The sequence below is a fragment of the Eretmochelys imbricata genome, chromosome 2, assembly GCF_965152235.1.
Source record: "Eretmochelys imbricata isolate rEreImb1 chromosome 2, rEreImb1.hap1, whole genome shotgun sequence".
NCBI lineage: Eukaryota > Metazoa > Chordata > Testudines > Cheloniidae > Eretmochelys > Eretmochelys imbricata.
Genome location: NC_135573.1, coordinates 154,585,759 through 154,611,188, shown reverse-complemented (window position 1 = coordinate 154,611,188; position 25,430 = coordinate 154,585,759). Strand labels below are relative to the sequence as shown.

The 25,430-nt window shown below is 43.6% G+C and overlaps 1 protein-coding gene across 1 annotated transcript in view; it reads left to right on the top strand.

The window, feature by feature from the left end:
- AHRR (aryl hydrocarbon receptor repressor) overlaps positions 1-25,430 on the top strand; it is a 134,116-nt gene that overhangs the window by 100,808 nt on the left and 7,878 nt on the right. The window contains exons 4-9 of the mRNA XM_077809189.1: positions 4,559-4,648; positions 5,341-5,470; positions 11,782-11,915; positions 15,848-16,047; positions 19,179-19,288; positions 20,817-20,955. Coding sequence (XP_077665315.1) covers positions 4,559-4,648; positions 5,341-5,470; positions 11,782-11,915; positions 15,848-16,047; positions 19,179-19,288; positions 20,817-20,955 — 803 coding nt within the window. The remainder of the gene's footprint in view (positions 1-4,558; positions 4,649-5,340; positions 5,471-11,781; positions 11,916-15,847; positions 16,048-19,178; positions 19,289-20,816; positions 20,956-25,430) is intronic.

The following is a 25,430-nucleotide window of genomic DNA, read 5'->3' as shown; positions in this document are numbered from 1 at the left end:
GAGTGTCAGCTGCACAGTCCCCGTCCCCATTTGAGGGTACCTTTAGAGTTCCCCTTTGAGCGAATAGCCATGGACCTAGTGGGACCCCTGGAGAAGACAGCCCAGGGCCACCAATATATACTTGTCATTCTGGATTATGCTACTCGCTACCTAGAAGCTGTTCCCCTGCGGAATACGGCATCTGAAACGATAGCTAGAGAGTTGGTGGGGATCTTTGCCCGAGTGGGGCTACCAAAGGAGATATTAACAGACCAAGGTACCCCATTTATGTCAAAGCTAATGAAGGACTTCTGTACGCTGCTCCATATACATACCCTGAGAACTTCAGTCTATCATCTGCAGACCGATGTGCTGGTAGAAAGGTTTAACCGAACCCTCAAGGCAATGATAAGGAAAGTGGTAAATCGGGACGGGAAGGATTGGGACACCCTACTACCCTACCTTATGTTTGCAATCCAGGAGGTACCTCAGGCCTCAACTGGGTTTTCTCCCTTTGAATTATTATACGGACGCCACCCCCATCGCATACTAAATATCAGAAAAGAAATCTGGGAAGAGAAACCCAATGAGGGGAGAAATATAATTGACCGTGTGTTGCAGATGCAAGAACTGATAGCCCAGGTCACCCCTATTGTACGGGAACATTTGGAAAAGGCGCAGGAGGCCCAGCGAACCCATTACAATCGCCAGGCAAAAGTCCGACAGTTCCAACCAGGGGATCGGGTGATGGTGTTGGTACCCACGGCAGAAAGCAAGCTTTGGCCCAATGGCAGGGGGCCCTGTGAGGTGGTTGAACCCATGGGGGAAGTAACCTACAAGGTGTGGCAGCCAGGACGCCGGAAACAAGAACAAATTTATCACATTAACCTCTTAAAGCCTTGGCACCAACGAGAGGCGTGTGTAGTGGCCCAAGAGACCCCGAGCCAGGGAAATAACATGCAGGAGCAGATCAGGATATCCACTGATATGACACCAAACCAGAAGAAGGTGGTAACTGAGATGATCAACTGATACCAGGATGTGTTTTCAACCAAACCAGGTCAGACCACCGAAGCATATCACCACATTATCACAGACCCTGGGGCAAAGGTAACTTTAAGGCCCTATCGGGTCCCAGCAGCAAAAAGGGAGGAGATCAAGGCAGAGGTAAAAAGGATGTTGGAGCTGGGAGTCATCGAAGAGTCCCACAGTCAGTGGTCAAGCCCGATTTTGTTGGTGCCCAAACCCGATGGCACCACTAGGTTTTATAATGACTTTCGCTGGCTGCATGAGATATCCAAATTTGATGCATACCCCATACCCTGTATTGATGAGTTAGTTGACCGCCTGGCCCAATTTTTGACCACCCTTGATTTAACAAAGGGATACTGGCAGATTCCCCTTGCCAAAGATGTGAAAGAAAAGATGGCATTCTCTATCCCAGAAGGTCTGTTTCAATATACTATTCTTCCTTTTGGACTGCATGAGGCACCTGCCACTTTCCAGTGTCTTATGGACAAGCTCCTACGGCCCCATACCAGTTATGCAGCGGCATACCTGGATGATGTGATTATTCATACCCGCGACTGGGAAACCCACTTAGAAAAGGTGGAAGCGGTTCTGGACATGCTAAGACGGGCTGGCCTCACAGCCAACCCAGCCAAGTGTTCTATAGGGCTAGCTGAGGCTAAATACCTTGGCTACATTGTAGGAAGCGGCATGGTCAAGCCCCAACTAAACAAACTAGAGGCTATCCAAAATTGGCCCCGGCTGAATCAGAAAAAGCAAATCCCGGCATTCCTGGGAGTGGTGGGGTGCTACCGACAATTTATTCCCCATTTTGCTATCAGAGCGAGTCCCTTGATAGACCTGATAAAAGCCTGGGTCCAGACATGGTGAAGTGGACAGATGCCGCAGAGAAAGCATTCATGGATCTATGGACAGCCGTCTGCAGTAACCCCGTGCTTATAGCCCCAGACTTCAACAAAGAATTCATTTTTAGAAACAGATACATCTGAAGTAGGATTGGGAGCTGTCCTATCGCAGATGATCGGAGATGAAGAACACCTAATCCTCTACCTCAGCAGGAAACTCCTCCCGAGAGAGCAGAAGTATGCCGTGGTTGAAAGAGAGTGCCTAGCTGTGAAATGGGCCATGGAAACACTACGTTATTACCTTCTGGGACAACGGTTTACCCTTGTGATCGACCACGCACCCGTCCAGTGGATGCAGCGAAATAAAGAGAAGAACGCAGGGTGACCAGATGGTTCCTGTCTCTACAACCTTTCCAGTTCACCATACAACACCGGGCTGGAAGCCACCATGGCAATGCAGATGGCTTGTCATGAGTACACTGCCTGATGTCCCAAGTTGCCCAACCCGTAGTGGTGAGCGGGGGGGGGGGGGGGAATATGTGACAGGGTCAGGCCAGATGGCAACAGGAGAGTAATAGAAGGCAAATATATTAGCCCCAGGTTAAGTAGGTCCCTTTTCCCTGGGTAAGGTAAAGGGAAGGTTCCCGAACAATCAGGAACCTTCTGGAGATAATTAAGACAGACAGGCTGATTAGAACACCTGCAGCCAATCAAGAAGCTGCTAGAATCAATTAAGACAGGCTAATCAGGGCACCTGGGTTCAAACAGGAGCTCACTTCAGTTTGTGGTGCGCGTGTAAGGAGCTGGGAGCAAGAGGCGCAAGGAGCTGAGAGTGAGAACGCATATTGTTGGAGGACTGAGGTGTACAAGTATTATCAGACACCAGGAGGAAGGTCCTATGGTGAGGATAAAGGTGTTGGGAGGAGGCCATGGGGAAGTAGCCCAGGGAGTTGTAGCTGTCGCACAGCTGTTCCAGAAGGCACTCTAGACAGCGGCATTCCACAGGGCCCTGGGCTGCAACCCGAAGTAGAGGGCGGGTCTGGGTTCCCCCCAAACCTCCCAGCTCCTGGTCAGACACAGGAGGAGTTGATCTGGACTGTGGGTTCATGAAAACGGCCAAACTGAGCTCCAAGGCGAGCAAATCCGCCAATAAGTGCAAGATCCACTAAGGTAGAGGAGGAACTTTGTCACAATATACAACTTTAATCTCAAACAATCCCAATGCTTTTTACCAATTGATATATAAACCATATGCAGGAATTAATTAATCCATCTCTGAAATACAGTCCCTCTGTGGTGAAAAAGTGTCCTGGGGGTCCTGGGGTAGGAGAAGGTAGGCAAAATTAGACAAATCTAGATTAGGTATGACCAGTGTTAATGTTTGTGTAGTGTACTTCATTTACATCCGTTCTTATTTTTATACTTGTCTTGTTGCTTACATTATCTGGCATAATATTATTCTACATATATTGTCTTCTTTACTGTGTATTGGTTTATGATATTAGTGCATTAAGTTCCATTGCTTAGTCCACTTACTTTAAATATTCCTTATTTTATTTATATAATTATGCCAACATATGTATTTTGTTAAAGTTCTTGAAAAATTGGTTACACTTTAGAATACGACTGCAGTTATATAGTAGTTGTACTACTGTGAAAGTGTTACCCACAATAGTTAATTTTCTGGTTAGAGGATTTTGTATTAGGTACGTGTATCAAAAATATATATTCAGAAAAGTTAGTGGAATATAGTTAAGTTTGAAATTAAATGGGTGACAAGTATTTTGCTCATGTCATTAACCTTCCAGTTATATGAATTAGTAGTAATTCCAAGTATCATAAAGGTTAACCACATTGTTATTACATTTTAATTAGTCTCTCTATTAAGTGTAACCAAAAAAGGTAAGTTTAAAAAAAGGAGAGAGAACACATTCCAGGTCATTATCCACAATGTCATTCCAAGAAAGAGAATGCTCTTGCTGAAAAATTATGGAAACTACCACAATGTATGGGGCGGGGGAGGGGGAATTAAAATATCTTTACATTGTGGTAGGCAGTGGAAACAAATTTAGGATCAGACTTTGTATTAAGGGCTTAGGACTGAAATAATTAACATCCTACTATTACTAACCTGGGGTTACATATTTTTGGCAATACAGATGTAATGTTCAAAACCTCTGAGCTATTTAAATGCCTAATTATATTTGAAACTATTATAGCCTCATGTTGATATGCAGGAATTTAATTCTGAGTTATGAAAATCAATCCCCATATATCAAGATGACAAGATACACCCATGTGTTATTTTTCTTTAGCATTTGATAAATAATATTTGATTAGCCCATCATTGTATAGGGGCAGAGTCTGCTCCTCTTGCACTGAGCAGCAACTTTACATCAGAGTTCTATAGATATCGATGGAACTACTCATTGTAAAGACAGAAGAAACTAGTCCATATGATGTAGCAGACAAATCAGTGGGGTACAGATGCTGCTTGTTAACCTCATGGTCAGAGTAAAGCTAAATAAAATTAATAAATGTCTGTTTTAAGCAACACTTTAGTTTCCATCTTTCTGCTATTCCGTAATTGAACATTAGGAAAGAAAAGCTTAGAAAATATGTTAATAAATGTCATACCAGTTTTACTTCTTGTGTTTTGTCTTTTGTTGACTTTTTTATTCTTTATTTTATCTCCCTTCTCCCAGTCACTGAATGGCTTTGCCTTGGTGGTGAGTTCAGATGGAATGATATTTTATGCATCATCAACTATTGTGGACTATCTAGGCTTTCATCAGGTAAATATATATTAAAAGTATTTAGAATGCTTAATGTTGTACAATTTGTAATGGCTTCCTTGCTGTAATTTCTTTTGATACACTCTCTAAAATCATGTACGGTACACTGTTTTGACATGTCCCTTTACAATTGACTAGATATAAAGTATAAATGGACTAAAGGTATATTTATGATGCAATTTCAGATTAGGATATGGGACTGTAATTTTCCTATTTTTTTATTTTTATTTTTTTTTAGAATTCAGGTGAATGTGTATTCTATGTAACATCCCAGAAGACATTTTGAGCTATTCTGTTATTGTGAATCTTTGGTAAACAAAGACATGAACTGTTACAAATATAGAATATACCCCTAACACTCATCATTGTAATTTATCCCTTCAATTTAACATTCAGAACAAGCATTATTTTAATAAATGCAAAAATTACCTTAATGCAACATTGATGGATATTTTGCACGTGCACAAAAGTCAGGAAATTAAGAATTAAGGCTAAAAAGATCCTCACCACAATACTGTAGTTTAAAATAAAAAGTAAACGTGAGAGTCAGGAAATTCAGAAATAATATTCCTCAAGCAATCTTAGCTCTGACCCAATATCCCCACCAACCATCCACCTAATGGGGATATAGAGATAATAGCCCCTAGCCAATGAACTTACATCCTAAACATTGTTTATTGGAATTATTTCAGACTGATGTAATGCACCAAAATATATACGATTACATTCATGTGGATGATCGCCAAGATTTCTGTAAACAACTGCACTGGGCCATGAATCCTCCACAGCTGGTATCTGGACAACAACTGCAGCCAGAAACAGGTAGGTTTGTGTAATATTCATTAGAGATATAGGAATTGTCATAGTGAATCCAGATCAGTGGTCCATCTAGTCCAGCAGCCTGACTTTGATAGTGACTAGTGCCAGATCCCTCAAACCAAGGTGCAGAAACCCTCAGAGTGGACAATTGCAACACGATGAGCCCATGGGGGATCTTTCTTCCTAACTCTTGACAGTTAGAAAATGGTTTATGCCTTGAAGTGTGAGAGTTTACATTACTTTTTTTTTCCTATCGAATGTAGCTGTAGATCTTCTCATCATCCATAAAAATGGTTAATCCTACTAAGCTCTTGTCTTTAAATAACATATAAATATTTCTCTCAATCACAAAAATACAGTATACAGAAGGTTTCTGAACACTATTGCTACAGCAGTTAATAATTTGCACTTCTATGGTATTAAACCTTTCATTAAAAGATTTTAAAGAACTTTATAAATGGGCACCCCTGGAAAGTGGGTAAGTATTTGAGCTGTCATCCCATTTGCTTTCTCACACTAAACTACCTGGATAAAAGACCTCTAAAGAACAAGTAGGTGCTGCAGTCCATTTTCCTTGATTCAGTACTGTCCCAGCATGGTGTTAGGGCACCCTCTGCTGTTTAGAGGTGCTCTCTATCAGATGAGGCATAAAATAGAAATCATGACTACTTCTAGTCATTAAAGTTCCCTTTCTCTAAGAATACAAGAGGGATGTGAACTCGAGCAACTGAGCCATGATCCTTCTCTGGTGACTACATTCTGTCACTCTAAATTCCCCCTGCAATTTTATCTGGAGAAATTATTATTCATTTCTATGCAAAATTTCTGTGTAGTGTTGCTGTGCAGTTTAGGGCTGCTGAATAATTACCACATTTCACATCACAGGTGTCTGTATTGTAGAGGTAAAGTGATCCCCCAGCATAGTCTAAATATCAGTTTAAGTTTAAACACTACATTGTGGGATTCTTTGGAATAAAAGTATCCATTACTACTACTGTTAATAATTTGCACTTCATAGAATCATAGAATCATAGAATATCAGGGTTGGAAGGGACCCCTGAAGGTCATCTAGTCCAACCCCCTGCTCGAAGCAGGACCAATTCCCAGTTAAATCATCCCAGCCAGGGCTTTGTCAATCCTGACCTTAAAAACCTCTAAGGACGGAGATTCTACCACCTCCCTAGGTAACGCATTCCAGTGTTTCACCACCCTCTTAGTGAAAAAGTTTTTCCTAATATCCAATCTAAACCTCCCCCACTGCAACTTGAGACCATTACTCCTCGTTCTGTCATCTGCTACCATTGAGAACAGTCTTGATCCATCCTCTTTGGAACCCCCTTTCAGGTAGTTCAAAGCAGCTATCAAATCCCCCCTCATTCTTCTCTTCTGCAGGCTAAACAATCCCAGCTCCCTCAGCCTCTCCTCATAAGTCATGTGTTCTAGACCCCTAATCATTTTTGTTGCCCTTCGCTGGACTCTCTTCAATTTATCCACATCCTTCTTGTAGTGTGGGGCCCAAAACTGGACACAGTACTCCAGATGAGGCCTCACCAATGTCGAATAGAGGGGAACGATCACGTCCCTCGATCTGCTCGCTATGCCCCTACTTATACATCCCAAAATGCCATTGGCCTTCTTGGCAACAAGGGCACACTGCTGACTCATATCCAGCTTCTCGTCCACTATCACCCCTAGGTCCTTTTCCGCAGAACTGCTGCCGAGCCATTCGGTCCCTAGTCTGTAGCTGTGCATTGGATTCTTCCATCCTAAGTGCAAGACCCTGCACTTATCCTTATTGAACCTCATCAGATTTCTTTTGGCCCAATCCTCCAATTTGTCTAGGTCCTTCTGTATCCTATCCCTCCCCTCCAGCGTATCTACCACTCCTCCCAGTTTAGTATCATCCGCAAATTTGCTGAGAGTGCAATCCACACCATCCTCCAGATCATTTATGAAGATATTGAACAAAACCGGCCCCAGGACCGACCCCTGGGGCACTCCACTTGACACCGGCTGCCAACTAGACATGGAGCCATTGATCACTACCCGTTGAGCCCGACAATCTAGCCAGCTTTCTACCCACCTTATAGTGTATTCATCCAGCCCATACTTCCTTAACTTGCTGACAAGAATACTGTGGGAGACCGTGTCAAAAGCTTTGCTAAAGTCAAGAAACAATACATCCACTGCTTTCCCTTCATCCACAGAACCAGTAATCTCATCATAAAAGGCGATTAGATTAGTCAGGCATGACCTTCCCTTGGTGAATCCATGCTGGCTGTTCCTGATCACTTTCCTCTCATGCAAGTGCTTCAGGATTGATTCTTTGAGGACCTGCTCCATGATTTTTCCAGGGACTGAGGTGAGGCTGACTGGCCTGTAGTTCCCAGGATCCTCCTTCTTCCCTTTTTTAAAGATTGGCACTACATTAGCCTTTTTCCAGTCATCCGGGACTTCCCCGGTTCGCCACGAGTTTTCAAAGATAATGGCCAATGGCTCTGCAATCACAGCCGCCAATTCCTTCAGCACTCTCGGATGCAACTCGTCCGGCCCCATGGACTTGTGCACGTCCAGCTTTTCTAAATAGTCCCTAACCACCTCTGTCTCCACAGAGGGCTGGCCATCTCTTCCCAATTTTGTGATGCCCAGCGCAGCAGTCTGGGAGCTGACCTTGTTAGTGAAAACAGAGGCAAAAAAAGCATTGAATACATTAGCTTTTTCCACATCCTCTGTCACTAGGTTGCCTCCCTCATTCAGTAAGGGGCCCACACTTTCCTTGGCTTTCTTCTTGTTGCCAACATACCTGAAAAAACCCTTCTTGTTACTCTTGACATCTCTCGCTAGCCGCAGCTCCAGGTGCGATTTGGCCCTCCTGATTTCATTCCTACATGCCCGAGCAATATTTTTATACTCTTCCCTGGTCATATGTCCAACCTTCCACTTCTTGTAAGCTTCTTTTTTATGTTTAAGATCCGCTAGGATTTCACCATTAAGCCAAGCTGGTCGCCTGCCATATTTACTATTCTTTCGACTCATTGGGATGGTTTGTCCCTGTAACCTCAACAGGGATTCCTTGAAATACAGCCAGCTCTCCTGGACTCCTTTCCCCTTCAAGTTAGTCCCCCAGGGGATCCTGGCCATCCGTTCCCTGAGGGAGTCGAAGTCTGCTTTCCTGAAGTCCAGGGTCCGTATCCTGCTGCTTACCTTTCTTCCCTGCGTCAGGATCCTGAACTCAACCAACTCATGGTCACTGCCTCCCAGATTCCCATCCACTTTTGCTTCCCCCACTAATTCTACCCAGTTTGTGAGCAGCAGGTCAAGGAAAGCGCCCCCCCTAGTTGGCTCCTCTAGCACTTGCGCCAGGAAATTGTCCCCTACGCTTTCCAAAAACTTCCTGGATTGTCTATGCACCGCTGTATTGCTCTCCCAGCAGATATCAGGAAAATTAAAGTCACCCATGAGAATCAGGGCATGCGATCTAGTAGCTTCCGTGAGCTGCCGGAAGAAAGCCTCATCTACCTCATCCCCTGGTCCGGTGGTCTATAGCAGACTCCCACCACTACATCACTCTTGTTGCACACACTTCTAAACTTAATCCAGAGACACTCAGGTTTTTCTACAGTTTCGTACCGGAGCTCTGAGCAGTCAGACTGCTCCCTTACATACAGTGCTACTCCCCCACCTTTTACTTCTATGGTATTAAGCCTTTAATTAAAAGATTTTAAAGGACTTTATAAATGGGCACCCCTGGAAGGTAGGTAAGTATTTTTATTCCCATTTTATAGATAGACAAACTAAGGTATGTAGAGGTTGTGACTTGTCTAAGGTAGTAATAGTGGTAATAATAATATCCCCAGTAAAACTTCAATATAGAGTTGAGGTTGAAACTTTATTGCCCTTTTAAATACAACATCTTTCAACAATAATATTTGATTAATGAGAAATGCGAGAAAACAGAAAATGTTCAGTTAAGGTTTCAACTCTAGCCTTAGCTCAGACATGCCACACCTGCCCACGTTCCAGCTACAGACCAGAGAACCTTCTCAGCACATGAACATGAAGTCTGCCAAGTTTTTTTATTTATTTTATTTATGTTTGTCCAGCTAAAAAAGTAAGAACAGTTTCTGACAAGTGAAAAAATGCTCTTTGTTACCCAAGGCCTAAAACTTTCAGAGGAATTGAATACCCAGAACTCCAGTTTAAGTCAATAGTAGTGGTGAATTCTTTGAAAAATCTGGTGTCTCAAATTGGGCACATAAAAATTGGAGGCACCCAAAACTAGTGATCATTTCTGAAAATGTTGGCCCCACTTTCTCTGTTCTCCTTTCTAGACAATGGGGGTGATACTGTAACTACCTCACAGGGTTACTAACTGGAAATAACCCATTTTGTCCAGTTCCTGGAGTCTGTCATAATTTGGGTAAAATGTGTGAAGTCCTTCAGACCTTTCACAAACTTAAAGTACAGCAGACCCATGGTAAAATGTATATATATCACTGAAGGTTAACGGAGCATTCATAGGTTTTTCAGATGGGTAGGAAGAAACTTGCAAGCAGCACCATGAAGCAGGAGTCCATGGCTGGCTTTTAAACTCAGAAAATTTATACAGGTCTTTTAACTTCAAAAGCAGTCCCCATGAAGCTTATGGTTTCCACAGGAGTTCTTGCAGTCTTTGGAGAACTTTGTAAAATATGGTCCCTTCTTTATAGAAGAAATAAATACCTCTCAATGGAACAAAATGCACTAGGCCGGGGCGGGCAAACTTTTTGGCCGCCACATCGGGTTTCCAAAATTGTATGGAGGGCCGGTTAGGGGACTCTGTGTTTCCCCAAACAGCCAGGCATGGCCCGGCCCCCGCCTCCTATCCGACAACCCCGCTTCTCACCCCTGATGGCTCCCCCAGGACTCCTGCCCCATCCAACCCCCTCGTCCCCTGACGGCCCCCCCGGGACTCCTACCCCATCCACCACCCCCTGTCCCCTGATCACCCCCGGACCTGCTCACACGTGCCTGCCCCCCGCCGCCCCATCCAACCCCCCTCTCATTCCTGACTTGCCCCCTGGGACCCCTGCCCCTTCCAACCACCCCTTCTCCCTCTCCCCTGACCATCCCTGGACCCCCCACCCCTGCCTGCCCCCTGCCGCCCCATCCAACCCCCCTCTCATTCCTGACTTGCCCCCTGGGACCCCTGCCCCATCCAACCACCCCTTCTCCCTGTCCCCTGACCACCCCCAGACCCCCACCCCTGCCTGCCCCCTGCCACCCCATCCAACACCCCTTCTCCTTCCTGACTGCTCCTCTGGGACCCCTGCCCTATCCAACCCCCGTGTTCCCTGCCCTCTGACCACCCCAACCCTTATCCACACCCCCGCCCCCTGACCACCCTCACAACTCCCCTGCCCTGTATCCAACCCCCCCTGCTCCCTGCCCCCTTACTGCGCTGTCTGGAGCACCGGTGGCTGGCGGCGCTACAGCCGTGCCTCCCAGAGCACTGGGTCAGGCCGCGGCTCTGCAACTGCACTGCCTGGCTGCCCAGAGCGTTGGGCTGGCGGCTCAGTGCGCTGAGGCTGCGGGGGAGGGGGAACAGCAGGGGAGGGACCAGGAGCTCAGGGGCCAGGCAGGAGGGTCCCGCAGGCTGTATGTGGCCCACAGGCTGTAGTTTGCCGACCTCTGCACTAGGCATTTAACAAACTGTAAAAACAGTATGCAGACATTAACTAAATTTGAACAATATTTTTTGGAAATTAGCAGTGATGAACACTCTGAAATTTTGTTCTAGGTATGTACAGTAGAGAATTGCAGTAAGTCTCAGAGTTCACATTTCTAGAGAAGTACTCGTGTTTCTTTTGAGAAATGCATACTGCAAAAACTATGCACTGGTGCTCATAACTGGTACATGCTTTACAAAAGAACTCAGGAGGCATCAGCTAACCTTTGGCTGACTGATGCCTGTCAGCAGTGCCAATAAGCATTTTCTCCTAATGTTCTTCCTTTTTTGTCTCTTTTCTTTGAAAAGTGTAGCAAACCAAAAGGAAAAACCTTTTCTATGTTACTGTAAGATTAATTTTGCTAAGTTAAAAATCACAAAAAGTCACAAAATACGAAAGTTTATGTTCCCCCAGGCAAATTAACTTAAGCTTATTGCACAGCTGTTGTTTTGTGATGTATGCCTAGCAGATATTAATATTCATGACTGAATATTCACTACAAAATATTCTTTTTAGGAATTTCTTTAACTGTGTGTTCAAATATGTACACAGAATTTTCATTCTGAGTTCATATAATCTGACATATGTCACCCACATTGTTTGTAGGAGAAGAATACATTCTCAGTAAGATGTTTAAGGCACAAGAGTGTGACAGCATGCCAACAGATTATTCTTCCTTTTTAACTCGTTGTTTCATCTGTCGAGTCCGCTGCCTGTTGGACAGTACTTCCGGTTTCCTTGTAAGTCTAATTTTGTGAAACAAGCTGTGGCTGAGTAGCACAAATTTAAATGACCTCTTAAAGATATTTGAACATGATTGTATGAATTGCATGCACTGATATGGAAATACAATTTTAGGATGTCTTCTATTTTTGACAGTTTTTTAATTAGTTGAATGTTTTTATTTATGATTTTGCATCATTGGAATTGTCCCAAATGACGATCTCTATTAGTTAAGACACAGGTAGCACTGCTGTGGTTAAGGATCTATCGGTACTAATGTTACAACACTCCTATTTTGGGACACTGTAAACACTCAGTTATAAAGTATGAAATTTTTGTCATTGTTCCAGCATGCAGCTGACTAGAACTTTATATAAGAAAAGAACACAAGTAAGTATTGGGCATTCTTAAGATACTTGAGCTGTAATTCTTTGGGAAACCCAGAGTATATTTCCATACATACTAGTACTTGAAAAATACTTTTCTATATTTATATTCAGTTTAAAAGTCCTGACCTCATACGTTCTCTCTTCCTCCATCCCACAAACATAAACATCATGACCGATGTCTCCACCTAGCAAAAATTAAAGAGGCAAAAAGTGACGATTTTGCTCAGTGTTTTTGTACACCAGCCTAGAACCCTCCATTTTCCCCTTTCATCTCCCAAACAAAGGGGAAGCTAAGATGAAAGATGAGGATTAAAATGATCAGCTAAGAAGAACTCTGTGGAGAAAAGGCTGTGGTCCAAGATTTCCCTGAGCACTGAGCTCAAAGTTTCAGGCAAGGTGGGCAGAGTTTTGCAGATCCCCCTTACAAAAGGTCCCTTGGTCTGAACCATAACAGGAAAATCCCCCCCAGGAAAGGCATCACAAAAATTGATAGGATTTGAGGGTTCCACAGTAATTTCTCCTTCCCCTATAACAAACTCAGCCTCACCAGAACCTTCATTTTCCTGCCACTGACTGACACTTTTCCCGTCACTTTTCTATCAATTTGTAAAGGGTGTCTGTGAAACTCTTCTGCTCTCACCATTCCCTCCATTTACAGGCAAACACTCTCCTTCTCCTCTAAGTCTTCCTCCTGGGTTACAGCACCCCTCACACCAAATGTATTTTTTCATGGCAGTCTGAATCTTCAGTTGTGTTCCCTAGTGTTGACTCATGAGATTCCTGTCTGGCTTACTTGAAACAGGCCCTGCATTCTCTTCTCCGCTTTCTGTTCTACATCCAAGCATGCTGTTCCCTCCAGATACTCCCTTCCTGACCCAGAAGGCTCTTCGCTCACCTTCAGCTCCTCCCTTCATTCCACACACACTTATATCTATTCTCTAAAGTTACCTATGGCTTTGCCTCTGGAGAGGAGGACTGCCAAACACAAGGGATTTCCCTGCTCAGGACACTGATCCACAGCAGAGTTTGAGTCCCCATCTTATTATGTAATTCCCAACACCTTCTCCCCAATATGGAGGCAAATGTTTGTCCTTAACCCGGTGGTGCTCTGTGCTAATGCACAAAAGCATGTTTTAACTCATTAGATAGACAGGCTCTTTGCTAATTATAAGGTGAATGTTTCCATCTAACCTTCCCCACCAAATACACCTTCCCTGTAGAAAACTCTTCCTTAGGTTCCTTACATGGCATTTAAGATAATCAGACACTCACCTTTTGTAGGCAAGAGCAATGTGGCTCAGTTTATCACAGTCCTTGAACCACAAGGTCTCTGATCTAGAGTCAGCTGTTAAGAAGTGAATAAAGTCTTGAGTGTTGACACTGAAGGAGAAGGAGACCTTCTCTCTTTATGCAGGTTTCAGAGTGGTAGCCGTGTTAGTCTGTATCACCAAAAAAAAAAACCAAAAAAAAACCCGAGGAGTACTTGTGGCACCTTAGAGACTAACAAATTTATTTGGGCATAAGCTTTCATGGGCTAAAAAGTGGGTTTCAGCCCATGAAAGCTTATGCCCAAATAAATTTGTTAGTCTCTAAGGTGCCACAAGTACTCCTCGTTTTTTTTTCCTCTTTCTGCACTATCCTGGCAGCTGCTGAAGTAAGCTATAGGCTTCCTATAATCCTCCCTACTCCAAGCTACAAACTCAGCTCTAAAACACAATCCAGAACATACACAGTTGTGAGGACTGGTAGAGTTTTCATGATGTCATTTTAGGTGTTGCCAGAAACATTGTTTCATTTGTTGTACGCTAAACAAAGAACTTTGTGTGTGTGTGGGGGGGGACATTTATTAAGTCTATATACAAGATAAAAAAAGAAAAAACAAGTGATAATATTTAAAATTCAAGGGATCAACTTTTAGATTGTATAGTCTTTGGGACAGAGACTGTCATCTGTTATACATTTGTACAATGCCTGGTACAATGGAGTCAACCTGGCTGTGGCCTTGAGATGGTATCACAATATAAATGTTAACAACAATAATAATCCCTCTCCCTCTCTAATTGTGCATAGAGCCTTTTAAAGGGAAAACTCATTTTTAAAAGTCTCAGATAACTTTGGTGAAGATAAGAGAAAGTCAGTTGTAGGTGATAACTTCCAGAGTCTTTTATTAAAGTCCAATCCTGTTTCTTCTTAAGTTAAAACAAGACACACAAAAAAACAGGGAGAGAAAAATAGCAAGAGATAGGAAAATATTCTGTCTTGGATGCTTGCAGTTCACTTGCTGCTAGGCCATGGGCACAGTATATGACCCAGTTAGCTACTTCTGGGTCCAGGCATTACTCCTGTAGCTCTGGAAAACATTTGGCTGGAGTGCTTGTATTTTCCTTTGGTAGGCAAACTTCTACTGAGATCAGGCTGCTGTTAGCTGTGAGCAACTTGGCAGGCTAAGCATTGCAAGGTTAGATTTGTCCTGTTAGCTGAGCTCTTACAGTCAGAAGATAAAAAGAGAGATGGAGAAGTGGGAGAAGTGAGGGAGTGGAAGTCGATGCACCAGGAAAGAGATAATACTAAGAAAGCTCAGGTTCCCATCTCAGGAGTTTCTCAGGCACCTTGGAGGCAATCATGTCATGTGCTCCCTCCGGGCTGTGGTGGTTGCACTGTCAAGCCATTACCCGTAGCTGGCAGAGCAATGAGGTGAATGCCTCCCTGAACCTTTGCACTGGTTCCTGACCATGTCAGCAGAGGGAAAGGGGTGGAACTGCAGTATGTTCCAGTCTGTTGAAGAAGCCCTGAGATACAGTGGTCTGTCCCTCCAGACTCTTTCTTCTCAAGTCTCAGCAGCAGTGTTGATCTTTGCTTAGCACCCTGCTCTAGGACAGAACTGTGCAGAAGGCACTAGTCCCAGACTGAAACTCCAAACCTCCCCCCATCCCTGACATCTGATTGTGGGTACAGTGGAGGGTAAAGGTCTTCAGACAGGGACTGAAGGTTCCCTTCCTGCCCCATACAAAGTATCCTGACATTTTGAGCCTACCTTCCCTCCCATCTGCATGGTTCCTCTGCATTTTGCCCCAGCCATGTACCTCCCAGAGAATACACACAATTGTTTCACAAGGGGATGGGGGAGAAAGGAAGAAAACTCAGGAATCTTCATCCTGGAGAGATCAGAGCATGGAAGAAAAAACCCAGTTCCAGCTCCAGACTGAGGCATACAGGAAACTGTTACTTATGCCTCATAAGCTGCTAGACTTGGCTAATGGAACATGATACAGAACTTCTACTCCAGCAACAGGAGGGGGAAAGGCTAGTTAAAAAGTCTCCATTCTAATCAGTATTATCTCCCCTTTCCATGTTTCAGAAGTTGATTTGGACAGCCACACATTAAACATAATAAAGATAATGAAATACATACTAAGGGTTTATCTGCATGTGTTAGAACAGATAGAACGTGAATATATTCAATATTATTTGAACATTATGGTCTATAGATCATATTACCATTTAAGTGTTTTATACATTGAATGCTTATGATGATTTTATTCTGTTTCTTTACATAACAGACAATGCAGTTTCAAGGTAAACTGAAGTTTCTCTTGGGACAAAAGAAGAAGTCCTCTTCAGGAACAATATTACCCCCTCAGTTGTCCTTATTCTGCATAGTGGCACCACTTCTGCTCCCTTCTATGACAGAGCTGAAGATGAAAAGTCTGCTTGTGAAAGCGAAACACAAAGCTGATGATGCAGCCACAATGGATACAAAGTATTTTCAAATGAACCTTTTAGTATTTATCATTACTTACTGTGGATTTATATTTATTAAACATGTAAAAAGCATAACTTATTCTAAATATCCCTCTGTTTAAAAACTCTCAATCTTAATAACGATATCTAGCTTCTTTCAATATTTTTGTTCTTTCCTTGCTATTGTTCAAAAGATATCAACATAATAAATAGTTGTGTTAGATGTAAAAGTGGCAAATAAAAATATATCCATTCATCTGGAGGGAGTTCTCAACTTGCCACAGTGTGTAGCATAGCTACTGTTTAAAGAATGACCCCATGGGCAAACCTTAGTAGCAAACTGAGGAAGGGGGAACATTTGGATGCTAAATGTGCCTGTATGTGTATCCGGATGCATGTGAGGGAGAGGCAGACCTGATCTACACTTTAAAATGGAACACACTTGTCAACAATTATGCTAGCTGACCTGGGGCGGAACATGATGCAGCAGCCAGTGTAGCCCGGGACAAAGTATGTCTGGTGTTTGCTCCTTGGTAAATTTCCTGCCTCTCTTGTGATTAAATCTCAGATTTAATGTTTAGATTAAAACAACAAGGAGTCTGGTGGCGCCTTAAAGACTAACGGATTTACTTGGGCATAAGCTTTCGTGGGTAAAAAACCCACTTCTTCAGATGCATGGAGTGAAAATTACAGATACAGGCTTAAATATATATTGGCACATGAAGAGAAGAGAGTTACCTTACAAAAATGTTTAGATTGTGCTCTGTAACTTGCACTGAATAGTACCATATACCATGAGTTCCAGTGATGACAGACGACTTGTGGAATATGGTACTGTTCAGTGTGCGCACGACTATCAGAATCTGGCTGTTAGCATTGTTTTTGTGTGTGCTGTGTGTGTACTATATACCGATATGTTATATTTCTGGCAAGTTAACCACTTGATGTCATTTTGACAAGGCAGTGGAATTGTTGAAAAGTTGAAGGTGATAATGGAATATGAAATAGTTGACCTCTAGGTCAACATTTGGAATATAGTCCAGGTCAGTGGTGATCAGAAGTCACTACAACTTGCCAGCTTTTCAGTGGGCTACGTGAAATGAGTTGGTGATCTCGGGCCAGTTCCTATTAGAGAACTGATTATAGCACAAGCATTATTGGCAGTCTCAGCAAAGGCAAGGATGTAATAGGAATGCAGAATGAACTATCCTTTCACATCTAGGGTCCCTCCAGTCCCGGGTTGAGGCACATTGGCATGGCAGTGTGGGGGCGCTTACACAGCCAATGTCCCTGTCCTACCTTTTCTGTTAATAAAGAAAGAGTGGTAGTTGTCTTCATGCACAGTTAACGTGGGAGATTGGGACCTAGGTTAGCCTGGCTTGGGTCTGAGAACTCCTACAGCGAAGCACTACCCATATTACTGTGTCGTTATTCTTCTTCCACTCATGTTGTGAGTTTGGGACATAGTCCATGGTTCTTTGTGATGTGTTTCTCAAATGCAGCTGCTGTGGCTGCACGTGACCACTGGGGGCTTTTCTTGTGGCCACAGCCTCCTAGGTGGTGATTGGGAGGGAGGAAGCAGCGGCTCCTTCCCTGAGGCCTCCAGCAGTGGTTGGGCCCTTCCCCCCCTCTGAAGACACAAAAGCTGGAGAAACAGACAACCAGTGTGAGTTCCCTACCTTCCTGGGGTTGGTGGGGTCAGGCTTCAGCCCTGGGGTAGTGGGTGGCAGGTTCCAGCCATGGGGCTTCAGGCTCCGTCTCCTGCACGTAGGGCTTCAGGCTCCGTTCCCTGGCTGTGCGGTGGCAGGCTCTGGCCCCGAGCTCACCACACCCCCCATCACTCCTGACCCTTGCTGTCTCGCCCAGTGTCCCATTGCCCCTGGCTCCCACTGCCTCCATCCCCACCTAGGGTTTAATTTGTCCCTGGTCTTTCTGGGGCTGAGTAAGTCTGCTGTGAAAAGTGATATTTGTATGTGTGTTAATATCACTTTTCACAGCAGACTTACTAGCTACCAAGTCTTAAAGCAACCAAAAAAGCAAAAGAAACAACGAGAAAAAAGACAAGAATGTTCAAAGCACCTTATTTGTGTTTCTAATCTGTTTAGGTACAGTAAAGAATAGAGACAACTGTACATATTTTTTATTATAGAGTCTGCAAAAAATTCAACATAAAAATAATGATTTGTGCATGTGTATGTGCATATTTATATGTTTTTCCTAAAGTTAAGTAAGTATTTTAGGAAAAATTGTCAGAGCAGCCACCAGCAAGAGTTGGTCGCCACACTCTGAGGCCATGTAATAATTTGTTTGAGAACCCCATCTAGGATTCTTTCCCAATCAATTGTGTCAGCTTTGGGATAACTTACCTGTCCTTCACGGGGAATTGTGGGAAGGCACTGGAGGACTATCAGTTCTCAAGTGACTTTTGCCTGTGTCTTCATTGCAAAGTGGGCAGGTTTCCCATTGAGGTAAAGCAGAACCTGGGCTCTAACCTGTACCCCCAGCCAGGTAAATTAGGCTTAACGCATCTTCAAACCTATGTTAAAGGATTTTCTGTGTGGATGCGGGGAGGGAGGGACGGGGGAGGGGGTTGGCTAAAACCCAGGTATCAGCCCAAGTTAACTGTGCAGTGAAGACATCACCTTAGAATCCAGTGTAGTCAGTTTGGCACGAATCACAAGCTCTAAAATGCATTTAAAAATAAAGACTGTGACTGATTATAAATCTAAACTCTGTGATGATTCTTGCTACATGTTGAAGCCCATTTGCTAGCATTTATCTTTAATGCTAACACTCAGATACCTTGGTTGTATAAGAATCTAATGGAATAGAATTGAATGGAAACATTACCATTTTTTTCAATCCAATCTAAAGGTTGTTATTCCAGGAAATAAGTACTGAGCAGAACATTCTTAATCATATTTTTTCTTTACAGTATGTACAGTATTCCAGTCCAACACTGGATTGGAAATTCATATGATCCAGCAATTACTGGCAAACATTTAATTTTAATTATCACACATTCAAACCATAACTACTTAATACATGTTTGCTAGTTTAAAAGTCATGTCTTACACATTTTTGTGTGTTTGCCCTTAGCTGAATTGTCATTCACTGACCAAATATTTTCACATTGTCTGTCCTCTGCAGTTCAAAAGCTATTTCAGGTCTATGTGAAACAGAATTACAAGGAAGAACCAGTTACCATGAAGGTGCAGCTTTCACTAATGTGTTACAAAATGCTGAAAACCAGATCAAAGGTATCAGGTTGTAATAATTCTGCATTACTGACAGTTTATGGAGACACTCTTCCTCCCCCCACATCCCCAATTTAAGTTTTCCATTTTTTAGTCCCAATTTCCCATTTTTCTATAGTCTGCTATTGTGATGTAGATTCATCAAATATGAGATAGAGAATGGCTAGATTATGGTGTCAATACTAGCTGCCTAGAAATACAATGTTACCAGTTCTCACAATTTTATCACAAGGCTTGTGATATTAAGTGTGTTTTCTTAAAGCTCCAGCACCCAGATTCATGTGATTACAGATATAGTAGGCTATACGTCTCTAGTGCTCCCTGGGGAAAAAGTGGGCATTGATCTTGCCTCAGCTGCCAGGGCACACCCTTCCAGCTGTGCTAGCTGAGGTGTCAGCCCCTCTTGTGTGGGGAAGGTTAAAGTAGTCCAAACAAAAAGTCACTATGCTTCCGCAGCCATGAAAGGCCTTTGGAAAGCTGAAGAGAAAGGTATCAGCCCTTCTCTTTTCTGAGGGGGGCTGGTCGGCCAAGGCTCTCAAGTAGTTTCCCTAGTCAGTAATCCCTTCTTCCAGAGCCTGGAGAGCTCTGGGATGCAGTCCTGCTCCTTCAGAGTGCCACACAGGCTGCACTGAGCAGGGAGTCTCCCTTTTAAGGACCCACCCCCCTCAAGGCTTGACATTCCTTACAGGTGGCCGGGTTGCAGCTGATTGTGCCCAGAGGAGCTCTTTAACCCTCTCCTGAGTGGGGTTGGTAGATCTGCCCCACTGCAAAGTGTAAAGTCTTAGCATTCATTAAAAACAAAGAGAGGTTTCTCATGGTTGAAGCAAAAAGCTTGAAAACATGATGTGAGCGTACCCTAAAGGTGCAAAACCAGACAGCAAATAAAAAGCAATGAAAATGTATTGGGTTTTTTATGGGTTTTGTTTTTGTTTATTTGTGTTTTGGTAACCTGATTCATGATTTCTGAATGGTTGGGACTTACACTACTGTGAGAATCTATGATCTGCTATAGCTGTCTTTTACAAATTGGCAGGGTGTTTAATATAAAATGTAAGAATTTAGTAATCTTCTTTGCTGACTTTTGATAGTTATTTCTCCTCAAGCCTTCCCTTCTCCCTCTTCCCTATACAGATAACTCTATTAACTTCTTTTTTGTACAGGCTTGAAACCTTGAAATTGTACTGTCTTTAATACAAGTTCTCTATCACAGCCACTTTCACTGTCTAGTTTCTCTTGAATCTTTCATTATTAGACAGGCAAAACCTGTACTGAACTGATGATACTGCAAAATCTCACTGATTACAGTTTAAGTGTTTGCAAATTGAACGTTTAATCTTTTTTTCCAGTGTGCATTCTTGCCTGTAATTTGCCTAGTTAATCTTAGCCATAACACATTCTGACTTGCACTTTTCTGTGTAACAGATACTAAGGATACCACACATATTTGTGAGTGTCCAGTAGTTTAGTAGGTTATATAAAACTAATATTAAAATTGTTTGCACTAGAATATATTTTCTTTTAATTTTTATAGCAAACAATGGAGAAAATGGCATTTCTCTATTCAAAGTACTAACAAATGAAGATCACTGGGTCTGGGTACAAGCTAATACTCAAGTTCTGTACAGGACTGGCTGTTCAGAATACGTCATTGCCTCACAGCAAGCTCTAAAGTAAGTATATTTACATTTTCCTGTAGTTCTGAAAGATAAAGACACTATTCACCAAAAGTAGGACTTTCCAAAGCACTTAAGTGTCTTAGGAGCACAATTCCCACTGAAAGTCAATGAGACTTGGGCTCCGAAATCACACAGGATTTTCAAGAGTGCCTAATTTCATTAGAGACGTCACTTTGCCAGTATAATTTATGTGGGAAGCACTCAGGTACCATTGTAACAGCCACTAGTGCAAAACCCTAAGATGAATGACGACTGACTTCACAAGCCCTTTCAGTGGGCCTTACTCAACACTATATTTGTATTCTTCAAAGAGGCAGTTCCTAGAGGTGCACAGATCCTATCTCCACAGTAGGTTGGATCATTTGGCAGCAAGAAGAGCCTCTCATGGAATCCAAAATAACCCCCTAAACAAATCATCCCTTCAGTAGACTACTAGACAGCTGATGGGGAGGAAAGTTCATGCAAATAACTTTCTACCACTTGACTTTCATAACTCCCAATTCTTAAGACCTTCAATCCTCCCATTTATGGCTTAGAAACAACTGGGAGTCAATCCAGCTCTGGACTACAATAATTCTCTTTTGTGGCTATAGATTTTGGGATGGTACTGGCCTTCTGAAGTATGGGGAACACACTCAGAACAAGAAAAACTATGATGGAGGCTCTTCTCAGCAACCAGCAGAGTGCGCTGCAGGAAGCCTTCGCTGTCCCCTTGGTTGCCAGTGTCCTCTTATTTTGTCATATCTGGGAACCACGGTCATTTCTTGTTCTTTATGGCTGATAGCTGAATGATGTTGTCAGAGGCAGGGATTATAAAGTATCCTTGAATCTCACCCTTTAAACATTTTCTGGGATGATGTAAATAGGGAAGCTTGTGTTCAATGCAAAAGGTATAGGTTCCACTGGGAGTAGAATCTGTGCCCATCTTTGGAACCCATTTCTTATTACTATCGATATAAGCCTCCCTATTCACATGTTCTCTATTATTTGCTCAGACTGCCCATAGAACTGTACATAGAGGGACCAGACCCTGTCTATGTAGATCTCTCCTCTTCTCCACAAAAAAGGCTCAGCCATATTTCTGGAATGGTCTCTTACACTCGCGCCCCCCCCCCCCCCCCATGGACCTTAAGGAGGCCTCTCTGCAGTCTGTGCTGAGGAAGGAGGTAGAGAGTGGGTGGACTGGGTGCAGGGCCAGGAGATGTGCACAGAACCCCCTCTCAGTCTGTGAAAATTGTATTTAGACTGTTGCCCCTTGGCTTTGTTGCTTTTTGCCTCTGTCCCTCTCTCTGATCTCACCTGTCTTCAGTTTCTGTGTGTTCTTCTTTCCTGCCTGTGCACACGCACACACAAAACAATACTCAGCAAAAAGCCCCTCTGCCCACATAATCCAAAACTCCTGGGTGCTCTGTTAGGCCTTGTGTCATGGAATGTGGCTCCTCTCCCGCCTTCTCCCCGCAGAAACTGCACGGACTCCAGTGGTGGTGCCTTCACCATATCTTTTTATTTTAAAAGTTCCCTCCACCTTTTTCACAACCATCCCCATGCAACAGTCTATTTACATTGTTAACCTAGCTTTTGGCCCTCTCATCAGGGCCTGAGGGGAACAGAAGACTCCCTACTCTGAGCCTCTGTGTGGCTAAGCTCAGCTAACCCTGTTCTTCCCTCTCTCCCCTTTACGCTTCCTTCCTGTGCTTCTTCTTATCAGCCTTGGGCTGGTGGGGTAATTGGCTCAGCTGGCCAGCCTGATTAACTAATTCCCCCCATCAGTTTTCCCCAGGGGAACTAATTCATATCTGAGTGATCAGAGTGCAGGCTCACCGGTTTACACTCTGTCATGTCTTGTTTTAGAAGTAGCCCTTTAGCTGCCTCACAACTATCTTAAGCGCCTGGCACATTTACACATCAATTTCAATGAGTTTTTAACTAAAGATATAACAAGGTTTAATCCAGCTCATAACAGCATCCGCAATCTCAGCTTCTCCCCATCATCAGGATGAGGCCTAAAAGGTGCCATCCAATAATCCATCCCAAACAGAAAAAAAAAGAAATAATTTAAAAAATTACAAATGGTATAAACTTACAGTGTCTTTCAGTCAGACTGTCAGGGCAGGAATATAGGTGGCTGGGCCAAGTGGTATGTGTAGGGTGGGGACAGATCCTCATGACAGCTGGGGTTCAAAACAAGGAGGTCAGGAGCTGAGTGTTGGATACCATGAAGGGCAATTTAAGAAACCCAGTCAGGCTCAGGATACAACAGCTGGGTGAGCACTATGAACCAGGGTGGAGCCCAACTATATGGGCAGCTTCCTTTTCCTCCTTCCTGCTTAAATAGGGGGAGCGGGTCAATCTGGCACAGTGATGTTCCACCAGTTGGGACCCAGGGCTGGAGCCTTCTATCTAAAGTGGCTTCAAGGAGTCCCAGTTCTAGCTGATGCCAGTAAGCATCAAGTGGAAGACTGGAGCATGATGTGTCGTCGTCCTGCCCCGGCCAGGAATCCTGCAGACCCAGGTTTGAGACCCATGGGTCGTGACACCACTCTATGCCCTAGAGACATCCACTGGGCAACATTGGTCCAGGTTTCTCAAGGTGGTTCCTGTGGAAGGCTCATACCTGGGTGGGGGCATGAACATTTTCTGCTGGCTCCAGGTCCACCCATCAAGGCCATAGCCCTCTCAGTCAATTAGATACTAGAGCCTACTTCATTTCAGTTTGGCACCTAAGACTTTCTGAATGATGTATTCTTCATGCCCTCTATATGCACTGGTGGGAGGGGTCTTGTGGGGAAATGAATTCTCTGAGAATGGTTTTAGGAGTGATATATAGAACACCAGGTGGATTCTAAGGGATTGAGGTAGGTGGAGCTTGAAGGGAACCAGATTAAGTTGTTGCCAGATTTGATGGGGCCAAGGAATTGGTAGTCAAACTTACTAGAGAGTCTGTCCATGCGAAGGTTCTCTGTCGAGAGCCATACTTTTGTCTCACTGAACACGTAGGGCTCTGCTAATGAGGCTGATATATGTGTGCCATTAGTAGTCTTTCATTTTTTCAAGGTGTTCCTCACTTCCTCCTGGATTTCATGGATCCATTGTACTGATCTGAGGTGGTCAGGTTAGAGGAGGTCTTGGGTCGCTTCGGTGAAATTCAGGGCTGTACCCAGAGTCAGTGCAAAAAAAAGGGTGGGGGACTTGGGTCCGTGGATGCCTGGTCTGCATTATTATATGCAAACTCCACATAGACCAAGTGAGGACCAATCATCCTGGTGATAATTGACATAGCATTGCAGGTACTGTTCAAGGATCTGATTCACCTTCTCTGGCTGTTCAACTGGGATGGTAGGTGGAGGTGTGGTATGTATGGATCCTCAGTAACATAGTTTCACGCTAGAACTGGGAAGTGAATTGTGGCCCTTGATTGGTGGTAACGTGATCAGGGAGGCCATGGAGACTGACTATGTGGCTTATCAATAGTTGGGCAGTTTCCACAGCAAAGGGTGGACCAGTGCAAGGAATTAAGTGGGCCCTCTTGGCAAAGTGATCTACCACAGTCCAAATCTGGTAATTCCATGATGAAAACTAAGGCAATGGCTGTTTGGGGTCACGATGGGGTTTCCAGAGGTTGGAGAAAGTTGCAGCGTTCATGGTTTAGTTCCTTGATAGGGGTGCATACATCGCAGGAAGCAGTGAATGCCTGCATTGTGGGGCACTGTGACATTACCCAGGATACAATCTGGGCTGTTGAACAGCTGTGTTCTCTCAATTCTCCACCCTTCGGTGCCTTTTACACTGCTTTGCTGTGAGAGTAACCACTCCTGGTCTGCTCACACTCTGCCTCCAGCATGTAAATTGCTCCCAGCTATACAGTATGAATGCTATGGACAGCCACTCTTGAATTACACTGCAGAACAACAACAGCAAATTCCCAGTCCCAGATTTTCCCCCAGAAATGTGTTTCTTGTACAGCCCAGCCCTCTCCTGGAAAACACAAGCTCATATAAAGTACATCATTTTATTAATAGAAAATGATACACAAATTCTGTTATCTCAAATGGATTTTCCCAAACACTTCAGTCCAAACACACTGGTTTAGATAAAACAATAAAACAAGTTTATTAACTACAGAAAGATAGATTTTAAGCGATTACAAGTAATGAGGCATAAAAGTCAAAATTGGTAACAAAGAAATAAAAGGTAAAATGCAACTAATATGTAACAAGCAGCTAAGTAAATTCAAAGCAGAAGTCTCTCTCATGCCATGCATCAGCAGTGTTACTGGCTGAAATACTTTCAGACAGGATCCCTCCCTCAGTCCAAAGCTGTTTCTTTGTTCCTCAGGTGTTGCGGCTGCCAAGGGTAGAGGAAAAAAGGAGGGATAACTTGGGTCATCTGTTCCCCATTCTTATACTTTTCTTCTTCTTTGAGAATCATCTCCAGCTGGAGTTTAGGAGACCGGAAGTCTGTGGGAAACT